General features: G+C 38.3%; 1 protein-coding gene across 1 annotated transcript in view; it reads left to right on the forward strand.

Annotated features, from left to right (window-relative positions):
• Positions 1-1,167: 1,167 nt before the first annotated feature.
• The window catches only part of LTN1 (listerin E3 ubiquitin protein ligase 1), a 64,315-nt gene continuing 52,209 nt past the window's right edge, over positions 1,168-13,273 (forward strand). Inside the window, exons 1-6 of the mRNA XM_041735070.1 lie at positions 1,168-1,280; positions 6,819-7,022; positions 7,545-7,643; positions 8,145-8,375; positions 10,873-10,925; positions 11,630-11,810. Of these exons, the coding sequence (XP_041591004.1) occupies positions 1,239-1,280; positions 6,819-7,022; positions 7,545-7,643; positions 8,145-8,375; positions 10,873-10,925; positions 11,630-11,810 (810 nt within the window). The 5' untranslated portion in view covers positions 1,168-1,238. The remainder of the gene's footprint in view (positions 1,281-6,818; positions 7,023-7,544; positions 7,644-8,144; positions 8,376-10,872; positions 10,926-11,629; positions 11,811-13,273) is intronic.

Genomic DNA, 13,273 nt, shown 5'->3' on the forward strand with positions numbered 1-13,273 from the left:
GGTGAGTGTGTGGACATGAGATGCAATAACCAGCAACGTGTGATTATGTTTTTCTAGCGTCATTGAGAATCAGAGTCGCTTAGTCCAAGATCTGTACATGTCAGATTTTATTAGACTTTTCTAAAAGCTACCCTTAACACTTTTGACATGAAGAGGAGGGGGGATTGGGTGCCTGGGTGGCTCAGTTGGTTAAGTATCTGCCTTTGGCTCAGGTCATGATCCCAGGGTCCTGGAGTTGAGTTCGGTATTGGGCTCCTGGCTCAGCTGGGAGCCTGCTTCTCCCTTTGCCTGATGCACCTCCTGCTTGTGCTCTGTCAAATAAATAAAGTCTTTTAAAAAAAGAAAAAGAAGGAAGGAAGGAAGGAAGGATTTAGAGAATATCGCCTAGAGCACCACTTCTCAAATTTCAACACCACCTGGGAATCTTGTTAAAATTGCAGAAATCTGGGGCGCCTGGGTAGCCCAGTCAGTTAAACTTTCCCCCACTGATCTCAGCTCAGATCCTGATCGCAGGGTCGTAGGTTCAGGCCCCTAGCTGGGCTCCAGCCAGGCTCGGCATGGAGCCTACTTTTAAAAAAATGCAAAACCTGCTTCAGTAGTCCTGAGATGGACCTGACAGTCTGCTATTTTTTTTTTTTTAATTTAAGATTTATTTACCTACTTGAGAGAGAAGGAGTGGGAGGGGTAGAGGGAGAAGGTGAGAGAATATGAAGCACAGAGCCAGAGGCGGGGCTCAATTCCATGACCCAGATCAGGGCCTGAGCTGAAACCAAGAGTCCAGTGGTTTAACCACCTGTGCCACCCAGGGTCCCCTCTGCATTTCTAATAAACTCCCAGGTGATGCTCATGATTGCACTTTAGGTCAAACATCTCCTGTTTCCACTACCACGCCATGCTTCCGCTACCCTTATGTGAAAAAGCTCCTACCCGCTAAGACGGGAACAGACCTCACTCCCGGAACGCGGGATCGGCGCACCCCCTTGGCCTCTTACTGGGCACGGATGACGTCACTCAGAAGGGCGTGGCTCTAGCTGTGACGTTTCCGGCGGCGGCTGGCGCAGGCCCCGGCGGGAGGCGGGAGCGGAAGTGGGGCGGCGGGAGGGCGGGGTGGGCGGCGGAAGGGGAGGGCCTGGGAAGTCGCTCTAGTCGGCCCAGTTCCGGCGCCGGGGACCGGAAGTTGTGGCCCGGCGGTGTCAACGACGGGGCTGCGGGCCGGGAGTGCGGCTGACACCGCGACCATGGGCGGGAAGAACAAGCAGCGGACCAAGGGGAACCTGAGGGTGAGTGCGGAGGGCCTCGCCGACCGGGGGGCTCCGGCCTCGCAGCGGCTGGCTGCACCACGCGCGCGTCCGGAGGGCGTGCGGAGCGCGGCTGCCGGGAGGCGTGTGTTTGCGTGTGGAGTGTGACCTCTCTGTTGTGTGCGCGTCCCCGCGGACGGGCTGGGTCGTGTCTGAGCAGATGGGGGGTTTGTGAGAGGTGAGGTGCTCCCGGCCGGAGCTGTCTGCAGCCGGGCACACGCCTCGCGGGTTCCATTAAGAGATGGTTCAGTATCCGCTTCAACTGGAAGGTTACCTGGTCGGGGCTGGGGGTGGGGGGGGGGGGGCGGCGGTGGTGGTGGATGGGACTGGGGAACCAGGGAGTTGGGTAGGAAGCACTTACAGTGACCCTGGTGTGCAGGACATCTCGGATCATGTCACTCTTTTGCTCAGAAACCTGCTGGGGCTCCCCAGGATTGCTCGTGGTAGAGGCCAGATCCCTGACGATGGTGTGTGTACATGGCATGTGGTCAGGCTCCGGCCCCTTCCCGTCTCTGGCACCATCTTCAGCTTCCTCCTGGCTGTCTCAGTCCAGCCACACGGACCTAACCTGCTCACGGAGCCTTGACCTTGCCTGGCAGGCTCCCCGACGCTCTTTTGTTCAGGTGGCTGCCAGTTTTGCCAGGTAGACACCCCAGTAAGGTCTGTCTTGATCGCCCTATTTTAAATTGTAGCCCTCCTCCCGCTTCCTGTGCTCCTTTCCTGCTTTGTTTTACTCCTGTGCACGTAACGATTTTTTCACACGCCGTGTAATTTGCTGTCTCCCTTCATTTGCGGTCTTGCTTCCCTGGGATGTGAGTATTACGAAGGCAGGTGTTTTTGGTTTTTGTTTTTGGTTTTTTAATGAAAGCTGTTGTTGTCCTAGGTGCCTACAACAAGGACTAGCATATAGTAGAAACCCACTAAATACATATTTTATTTTATTTTATTTTATTTTATTTTATTTTATTTATTTTATTTATTTTATTTTATTTTATTTTATTTTATTTTTTATTTTATTTTATTTTATTTGAGAGAGAGAGAGAGAGACCACAGACAGGGAGCAGCAGGAGAGGGCTTCCCCACTGAGCCAGGGAGCCCACAATGCTGGGCCCCATTCTGGAGCCCCAGGTCACGGCAGGAGCCAAAGGCACGCGCTTAACCGACTGAGCCTCCAGGGGCCTCTAAACATTTCTTTTTTTTTTTTTTTAGATTTTATTTATTTATTCATAAGAGACAGAGACACAGAGAGAGAGAGAGAGAGAGAGAGAGGCAGAGACACAGGCAGAGAGAGAAGCGGGCTCCATGCTGGGAGCCTGACCCGGGACTCGATCCTGGGTCAGGCCCTGGGCCAAAGGCAGGTGCTAAACCACTGAGCCACCCAGGGATCCCCCCGTCTAAACACTTCTTTAAAGAAGACTCAAAAGTGGATTAAACCTTTGATTTAGGGATGTTATAATGGTATATTTTTATGGTACCAGGTTTGTTACTGCACAGTCCAGTTTTGTGGGAGTGCATTTTTCTCCGCTTCTGGTCAAATTCTAGTGAAACCAGTATAACGATTTCTTAGATTAGTCGCTTAATTTGTCATTAACAGATAGTACCAACAGTAATAATAGTAACTCGCCTTGTGCTGGTACTGTGTTAAGCAGTCTACTTGCATTCTCATTTAATTTAATTTTTTTTATTTAACTGATTTTCTTGTTTTATTTTTCAAAATATTTCAAATATGAGTAAAAGTTGCAAAAATATTAGACTGACAAGCCATATGTTCTTAACCGATACTCATCAATTGTTAATATTTGGTCACATTTGTTTTCTTTAAATATATGCATTTTGCTGAACCATATGAGAATTAGGTGCATATATCATGACACTTAACTCCTAAGTACTTCAACATGATATTCTAAACAAATGCCATTCTTCTTCATAATCATGAGCAGTTAAACATCCTAGAAAATTTAACTTAAGTATAATACCACTACTACTAATACATAACAATGTATTTAGATTTCTGTAGTCATCTCAATAAGGTTCTCTTTAACTTATTTTTAGATACAGCATGTTTAAAAACACCTAAGATCCAATCAAGGATTGAGTGATTCCATTCATTTAACCATTTAGCTCTCAGTAGTTTTCCTGTGGGGCTTGCTTGCTTTCTTTCTTTCTTCCTTTCTTTCTTCCTTTCGTTTTTCTTTTGAGGGCACTTGTTTTATGACAGGGACAATTTGGAAAAGTCTAGGCTAATTGTTTTCCTTAATTGAGAATTGTCCTATTGTTCCTTATGGTTAGAAATTCAAGTTACACAGCTTCTGATAGAAATGCTTCATAGAGGGATCCCTGGGTGGCGCAGTGGTTTGGCGCCTGCCTTTGGCCCAGGGCGCGATCCTGGAAACCCGGGATGGAATCCCACATCGGGCTCCCGGTGCATGGAGCCTGCTTCTCCCTCTGCCTGTGTCTCTGCCTCTCTCTCTCTCTCTATGTGACTATTATAAATAAATAAAAATTAAAAAAAAAAAAAGAAATGCTTCATAGATGTATCATTGTCAATGCATCAGAATATACATGATGTTTCTCCCATTATTGGTGTTATTTAATCACTTGGTTAAGGTGATGTCCATTGTAAAGTTGTCTTTTTCTATCAGCTATTAACAGATAACATGGGGAGTGGTATTTGAGACTGGAAATAATTTGTTCTTTCACAAACTTTTACCTAATGGTTTTAGCATCCTTTGATGATTCTTGCTTGAATCAGTTTCAATGGTTTAAAATTTTACCTTTAATTTTGACAACCCAAGTAATGGCTTAATTACCTTTTTCTCATTTTAAAGATGATGGTACTGAGGCTTAGAGAAATTAATTTACCTAAGCTCATGTAGCCAGGAAATTTCATTGTTGAGATTTGAACTTCAGCGTGGCAGTCTTTCATTCAATGTAAGACTTTGAAACTGAATGCCGTGTGTTCAAAGAGATGTGTTATTCTCGAACTGTTAGTGTGATGATAGATATGTAAGTAAGCAAATGATTATAATATATTTAAGAATTATGATATAGGTATGAGTAGAAAGAAAATGGAGGAACAGAAAAAGATGGTAATTGACCTGAGGGAGGCAAGCATTGAAAATAACTGTTTAGAAGGATGAATAGGAGTTTTTCAGGCAAATGAACAGGAAGAAAAGGTTTTTGGGTGGAGAGAAAAGATTACACAAAGATCAGATATTGAAAGACAACATATTCAGAGAACTGTGAATTCACTTTGGGACTAGAACATAAATGATGGTAGCAAAATTGGGAGAGGAGAGTAGGAGCTGTGACAGGAAAGAAAAGTGTCAGGAGATAAGCCTGGGAAAAGCTAAGACCAGGTGGGGAAGGATCTTGTAAGTCTTCCTGAGTTTGATCTTTAAACTGTAAACTCAGGATTGCCACCTTTAATACCTCTAGAAAACAGGCACAAAAGAATGAAGTAGTAGCATAAGAAAATTAGCTGCCAGATAGAATCAAGGTTCTTAATTTTTGAACTGTGTGTATAAGCATTTAACATACAGTAGAGGAAATACTAAGAAACAGTAACTATTTTAAACTCAGAGTAGACATTGAATAAAAGATACAGTTAGTATAAAATAATTTGTTATTTTAAAATAGAAGTTGGAAATCTGATACTTTTTCTTCTACATGTAATTATCACCATCAGTCCGCTGTTTCGGGTCAGTTCAGAATTCAGCCTTGGCTCCTTTAGCTTTTTTTTTTTTTTTTTTTTTTTTTTTTAAACACTCCATGCCCAGCATGGAGGGATGCTTGACTGACCGAGCTACCCAAGTGCCCCTTGGCTCCTTTAGCTTTTAGCATTAATTAATTTTTTATACTATTTCATTCTGTTTTATAATAAAAGTTTATAAACGACGTTATAGATAAAATTCTGATGTCCTAATGTCATCATATTTAGTTTTCAGTGAATTGTATTACAATTCACTAACTTCCTTTGTAGCTGTTAATTCATGTACCAGTATTGAAAAGGGTGAACTGAATAATGTTAGTTCATTTTAATACAGTTCCAAAATACAGGACCTTTTTTGAAATTAGTCTTAAATGCTACCATTTTGGGGAAAAAATGTAATTCAGGTTATCATTTTCATTTCTGGTCACTCATTTCAGTTTAGAAAGTAGTACAAATTATTTCTTAACAAAATAGTTTCCCAAACACAGTTTTGCTAGATAGGAGCAAATTGAATCATACATTTGGGAAACCCTTTCAACCACTCTTAGAAAGAAATCAGAAACAGGTGAATTAATTAATTAGCTTATTTTTAAAGGATTAGTAATGTCATCCTGGACATTGAAGTAAGGCTTTTTTTTTTTTTTAAGATTTTATTTATTTGCTTTAGAGAGAGAAGGCTCAGGAGCAGGGGGAAGGGCGGAGGGAGAGAGAGACTCTCAAGCAGACCCGGAACTAGATGTGGAGTCCCACATAGGGCTTGATCTCATAACTCTGAGATCATGATGTAGGCCAAAACCAACAGTCAGAGGTTTAACTGACAGCAACCCAGGCGTCCCAGAGGTATTTTTCTGTTAGATGGCAATGAGTGTGTTAACTTTCTTTCAATAGTTTAATTTTTTTTTTTCACAACCAACCCCTTAACTTTTTGCACTAGAAAGCTACTATATTGAGTATCCATCTAACATACTACTGACCTTGGTTCAAAAGAGTGTATCTTATATCCTGACCATTGTATTGACTTTATGTCCATAGTAATGTAATATGTATCATTAGAGCTGAAAGAAGTTAAGATAATTTTGGATATGTGGAAATAAGTGTGTCTGTTCTAAAGGAACTCTTAGTTTTAGAAAGAGCTATTATTAGACTTGTACCATGGTGGTGGTTTAATAAATACTTGTTGAATGGTTGAATGAAAAGATGTAATTCATGTATGAATTAATTTTATATCATATACTCTTTATACTCTTATACTCTTTATACAAATTTGGAAATAAAAATTTTATAAAATAGTACTTCTTTTTTTTTTTTTTTAAGATTTTATTTATTCATGAGAGACACAGAGAGAGAAGCAGGCTCTTTGTAATGAACCCAATGCAGGACTCTATCCCAGGACCCCAGGATCACACCCCCTGAGCTGAAGGCAGACGCTCAACCACAAAACTACCCAGGCGTCCCAGAATAGTACTTATTCTTACCATATGTGATGCATTCTGAGTTTTAAAGTTTTATTCTGTTTTTTTTTAAATTTTTTTTGGAAAGGCTGTTATGACCCATTAAGTTGATATCATGAGCTGCTAATAGATTGTATCCAATTTAACAAACATTGTTCTGATGTTTAGCAGACCAGGAAATAACTCCTAGGATCATTATTGATAGGTTCTTTGTGATGGGAACATTTCAGTAGGTGAAATCTTAGGCTGGAAAATAAAAAGTTCTCAAATAAAGCTTGTTCCTCAGAATTGTCAAAGACAAGTCAAAGTTAAATTTTGAACTCTTTCTGACTTTTTTTCCCCCAACTTTCTTATCAGCCTTCAAACAGTGGCCGAGCTGCAGAACTGCTTGCCAAAGAACAGGGAACAGTTCCTGGATTTATTGGTTTTGGAACATCTCAGAGTGACTTAGGCTATGTTCCTGCTATTCAAGGAGCTGAAGAAATTGACAGTCTTGTAGATTCTGATTTCCGAATGGTGCTGCGGAAACTTTCCAAGAAAGATGTCACCACAAAATTAAAAGCAAGTTTTATGTTTTCCGTAAAAATGATCAAGAAAATTCTTTTGTTAGAGCGAAATGTCATTAGTATATTTTATGTAAAGAAAAATAAGCAATCATTTATCACTAATAAGTTCTTTTACTATTGTACTTTTTTCTGATACATAGACTTAAGCTTAGTCTTATCTTTTATCTTCTGGCTTATAAATTAGTTTGTTGTTCTGCACTTATTTGAACCACTTTGGAATTCTGACTACAGTTTTTCCCAGTAGGGAATGTAATTTTGACCCTATAATATTAAATTGAATTTTTTGTTTGTACACACTTTATTTTATTTTTGTATACGTTTTATTTTTTAAAAAACAGAAAAGTTTCTATTATAGTATGCTGTGATGGAACTTTTCAAGTTAGTCCTGTAAGGCATAAACAGAAGCAGCGTATTCTCCCTTTACGTGAAATAGGCTAAGATTTTAGAACAGAATAAATATAATCAATAGCCAATAGTATGACTGTTGATTCTTAGTAATATCACTAATTTATTTTAGGCTATGCAGGAATTTGGAACCATGTGTACAGAGAGAGACACAGAAATTGTAAAAGGAGTTCTTCCATACTGGCCAAGAATTTTCTGCAAAATTTCACTTGTAAGTATTAAAAACTTATAGTAGTTTGTTTTTGTACAGGTTTTGAAGTCATGAGGACTATTAAATTTATATGATTGCTTTTGGTGAGGATGATAAAATGTTATGTCAGTATTGTTATGCAGATTGAATCATGTTTTTAAGGTATATTGAGAATCTTTTTTCAGAAATTAGGTAATTACTGGAGAATTACCTAGATACTTTCTAGTTAGAGTAAAATTGAACAGTTTAATTTCTTTGGATATTTGCTGCGGAAGAATGAGAGTGAATTGCCCAATATTCAAGGCCTAACCTTGAAAACTCTATCTTAAAGAGTTTTTATCTCATTGCAAGAAGGGAAAAAGAAAAAATGAACTTTTTCACAATTTTTGAACTTACTAAATTTAGTTTAGCTCTGCATATCAGTGGATTCTTATTAATGGGTCATCATATCATATTCAGAAATGTCTGTATTTGTATTCTTATGGGGTAGAGCTATTTTAAATCATTTTATATTTTCAATAGGATCATGATCGCCGGGTTCGAGAAGCCACACAGCAGGCTTTTGAAAAACTTATTCTTAAAGTGAAGAAACACTTGGCTCCTTATTTAAAAAGTTTAATGGGCTATTGGCTAATGGCTCAGTGTGATACTTACACACCAGCTGCATCTGCAGCAAAAGATGCCTTTGAAGCAGCTTTTCCGCCAAGCAAGCAACCTGAAGCCATAGCATTTTGTAAGGATGAAATTACAAGTGTAAGTTCTTGGAACTGTCCTCTTTTTTTTTTCCCACAAGTATTTAGGGAACATAAGGCTTATTATAATGATAGCTCTTTTACGTGGTATTGTGAAGGAATAACTAAGTGAAATATTCCTAATGGAAGACAGCTTTTTAAAAATGGTATTTAATAAAACTGACTGGTTTTGATTTTTTAACATAATTTATTTTATTATTATTACTTTTTAAAGATTTTTATTTATTTATTCATGAGAGACACAGAGAGAGAGGCAGAGACACAAGCAGAGGGAGAAGCAGGCTCCATGCAGGGAGCCTGACATGGGACTTGATCCCAGGTCTTCAGGATCAGACCCTGGGCTGAAGGTGGCACCAAACCGCTGAGCCACCCGGGCTGCCCCATAATTAACATTTTAGATTGAATCTTTCTAAGTTATTTAAATTTTTCGTCCTTAATTTATAACTTTTAGTCATAGTACCAAAAAGATTTAAGTTTATGCTTTATGTTACATGATCTGAAAAAAGAATACATCTAAAAAAATCTAAATTTATTTTCCCCATATTTCCATATTGATACATGTATACAGATAAACTTCATTCTTTTTGTTGGCTTTATGATATAGATGTACAACAGTTTATATAACTCCTTTTATATTAATATGCATCTGAGATTTTCCCTCTGTTTTTTATTATAACAAATACTGCTTCAGTAAACGTTCTTGAACAGATCTCCTCAGACCCTGTGGGAGTGATAATAGAATTTCTAGTAAGCATATGTTGGGTCAAAGGATAAGAACATTTAAAATTTTCATGTGTACTGATAAATTGCCCTTCAAAAGGCAATATAAATTTATATTCCTCTTAATGATATAAAGGTCTCTCCAACACATGGCCAGCACTTCTGCGAGACTGGTATCAGCCATATTTTTTTTTTTTGTGGCTTTCAATTTGTGTCTTATATTGTCCTTCTTCATTTCTGTTATTCCTAATATATGGGCTGGAAAAACCAGACAACCAAGCTTATTAGTATTCTCTCAAGAAATCAAAGTAGATGGATTGTGAGAGAAGAGAGGAATTGAAGATTTTTAGAAATTCATGGAGGCATTCATTCCTTTATTTAGTACACCTGTGTTTCCATAGCACCCTGTGTACAATATTTCTTAAACATCCTCTCTCCTTTCAATTATCCAGCCTTCCTGTGGCTTCCCATTATACTCACAAGTCCAGATTTCTTATCCTGGCCTACAGGACTCTGAATGGTCTGGTCCCAGCTTACCTGTCTCATCTTTGCACCTAACATCTCTCCTACACACATCCGTGCATTCTAGTTCCCCATTTGAGTTCTTGGTTCTCCCATTCTTTATTTTTCAGGTTTACCAAGTTTGGTTTTCTAGGGACAGGGTTTGTAGCTTTAATCATATTCTCAAAGGGAGTTGTCTAATCCAAGAATCATTGGTTTATTTAAGTATTGTGAGAATGAAGTATGATGAGTTATGATACTACGAGTTTTAGAAGATGGAGTTTGAGACAACTAATTTGGCTGTCTATAGTTTTGCATTTGTTTTTTTTTTTTGTTGTTCTTGGTTTTGTTATGGATGGATAATTGATCATTGAATATGTGGATTTTTCCTCTGTTATTTCCCCTTTACTTATTTATGTCACAGTTCTTACAGATAATGGGTTTGAACTTTCCCAAGTTCAAAACCAATTTTTTAGAGAGGAGTTAGGCAAATGAAGACCAAAATGTGAGATTTATAAACATTATGTCATACTGTCTATAAGAACATGGGCTGTGAGTCATAACATTAGGTTCTAGCCCCAACTGTGCCATTAGTTATTTGTGTGACCTTGGGCAAGTTTCTGTGCCTCCATTTCTTCATTTATTAAAGTGGAAATTAACTTGTACTTCATTGAGTAGTTGTGAGGATTAACTTAATGGATGAAGTGTGCTCAAATCAATACCTGGCATGTGGAAAAGCTAAATAAATGATAACTATTGTTACTGCTGATAAAAGCAATACTAGAACAGTAGGTTCCCTAGTACTGCGCCCTGGAAGTAGGCAGACTTACTCACTTTGAATGGAGCCTTAAACTTTCCTCCTTGATGAAGCAGAGCACACACAATATGTGTTGTCCTGTTTTGGGCAGGGAGGCTCTCAGAGGGGAAAACAGCCTAACTTCTCTCCCAAACTTAAAACTCATCGGTGATTCTACTTCACTGTTGTGTACAAGAGGGATAGAGGAGCGAGAGACCAGGAGTATTTAAGGGAAAACTCCTCTTGAAGGTACTGAAGATGTTCAGGAGTACCCTCTCTTTCTTACTGCAAAAGCAGTCAACCTTGGGGATTGATAGGGAAAGAAAAATTGGTAAAGTTCAAACCTTCTAGTTTTGCTGCTTTAATTTTGCTACTCTTTTGGGAAGGGATAGAAACTTTTAGGTAAGATAAGGCTTATGCTCTCTTCACCATTGACAATTCAATAAAATCTCAACACTATGGGATTTTTTCCCCTCTGTAGGTACTGCAGGATCATCTTATAAAAGAAACACCTGATACACTCAGTGACCCACAGTAAGTCATCTATGTAACTCATATTAAGGATTTGTTTCGCTCAAAGGTAATGAGATGATAATTTCAAGACCATATTTTTAAAAAAAGAGATTGTGAAAGTAGAGATAAAAATACTTGATATAATACTATATGCCAGGTGCCATTTTAAATGCTTTTACTTACAAGTTGTCCTGCTATTTAATTTGAATTATCTGGAAGTTACACCTTTGGTTTTTCGACAAAGAGGTATTTTTCCCCATATTTACCTTTTGAGAATCCTAGCAGGAGTCATATTAAGGTCTGGTTGAAATAATAAGGAGCTATGAATAGTATGAATAGTACTACTCTGTTGAAAGAGAAGTAAAATGTCCCATTTGTTTTTATGTATTAATCAAACTGTTAGAAGTTCATAATGGAAAGTAATCTTAGATGCACTGATATCCCTTCCCTAGAATCATCTTGCTGCTGAGAGCAGTTTATTTGCACACTTTTCTCAACCCACAGCTTTTCATTTACTTTTACTTTGTACTTGTTGAGAAATACATGATTAAAATTTTGTGTGTTTTGTATTTTAAGGGGGGAGGGTTGGCACAGGGAGAATAGAATGTAGAAATAAAGCGACTTCAGTAGATATTTAATGATAAACCACTTTACATAGAAGTGACAATTATCTCCTTTGGCTTATTCTCAATCCTTATGTGTATTTCTTTTCTTTCCACATGAAGAACGGTTCCAGAGGAAGAAAGAGAAGCTAAATTCTATCGTGTTGTAACTTGTTCCTTATTGGCATTAAAAAAATTGCTTTGCCTCTTACCTGATAATGAGCTTGATTCTCTGGAGGAGAAATTTAAGTCTCTTTTATCACAGAATAAGTTTTGGAAGTATGGAAAACACAGTATACCTCAGGTATCTTAATCTTCTATTGTAAACATTCTATGATTCCTTTTTTCCCACTGTGATACTAGTTTATATTTATACTTTATGCTTAAAACTCTATGAACACATCTTTGTGGTTAGACTGAATTCCTCTTTTACTGCAATGTTATTGTATTTTCACTTTTTTGTTTAGTTATTTAGACCTAAGATTCAGAGTTGTATTCTCACACTCCTCTGTTCATGGTACTTTAAAATTGTTGGTGTGTTTGAGGCTCTTCTAACTTAGTGCATTTTTTTCTCTTTTGTCTCTGTCTCACTCTCTATCCTCCACTTAACCATTCTAAATATGCTTAGTATATGTCCTTTTATATGTAAATAGTTGATTCTTGTTACTCATGGTAATTAGGTTATATGAGGAGCGCATGAACATTCAATTAGTGAATACTGAAGTGTTGCTCTTAAAGGATTAGATGCCTTGCAAGTCTCTGGTCACAACATTTTTGCCACTTGGTCAAAATATAACCTTGTTCTCTGTGTGTTTGTTTAAAGACATCTTAATATATATTGTTGATTCGTTAACATCAAACTCATAGACAGTAGCACTAGAAGTCATGCCTGAATGAAGGTTACCTAACAAGTATTTTCTCTGTTAGGCACATCATAGCCTTTTTGCATGTATTTTTATTTCACATAAATGGTATTATGTTATATTTTATTCCATTTATTTTTTTACTTAGTTCTTTTTAAGTACTGGGTGGCTCAGTTAGTTAAGTTTCTTTAACTCTTGATTTTGGCTTGGGTCATCCTCTCAGGGTCGTGAGATTGAGCCCTGCATCAGACCCCACTCTAAGCATGGAGCCTGCTGAAGATTCTCTCTCTCCAAAAAAAACACCATAAAGTACTAAAATACTTTAAATCTATCATGTTCTGAATACTGCTATGTAGTATTCAGGAATTTGCATCCTTTCCATTTTACCCCCCTGCGTTTTCTCAGTGAGAGATGTCCTGATGTCTCTAACTCCCTGCCCCCACAGAGCAGCAGTGAACATCTTCATTCATGTGCTTTTAAATCTGCAAGGATTTTTTTTTTTTTTGATTTTTTTTTTTAAATTCTCTTAACTTCTGAATTGCCAGATCAAAGAGTATATGCATACTTAATTTTTTTTTTTTTTAAAGATTCTATTTATTTATTCGTGAGAGACACAGAAGGAGAGGCAGAGACATAGGCAGAGGGAGAAGCAGGCTTCCTGCAGGGAGCCCAATTTGGACTTGATCCCAAGATCAGGATCACGCCCTGAGCCAAAGGCAGACGCTCAACCCTGAGCCACCTAGGCGTCCCTGCATACTTAATATTTTGAGTGGTGCCAGATTATTCACCTGAACATTACTCGAGACTCAACTATCATTGCATAATGAGCCCTAGATCCCTATATTCTAATCAGGACTAAGCACCATTCAGCCTCTTAATTTTTATCAGTCTAACAGGAGTTCAA

Source organism: Vulpes lagopus, chromosome 20, assembly GCF_018345385.1.
Source record: "Vulpes lagopus strain Blue_001 chromosome 20, ASM1834538v1, whole genome shotgun sequence".
NCBI classification, from domain to species: domain Eukaryota; kingdom Metazoa; phylum Chordata; class Mammalia; order Carnivora; family Canidae; genus Vulpes; species Vulpes lagopus.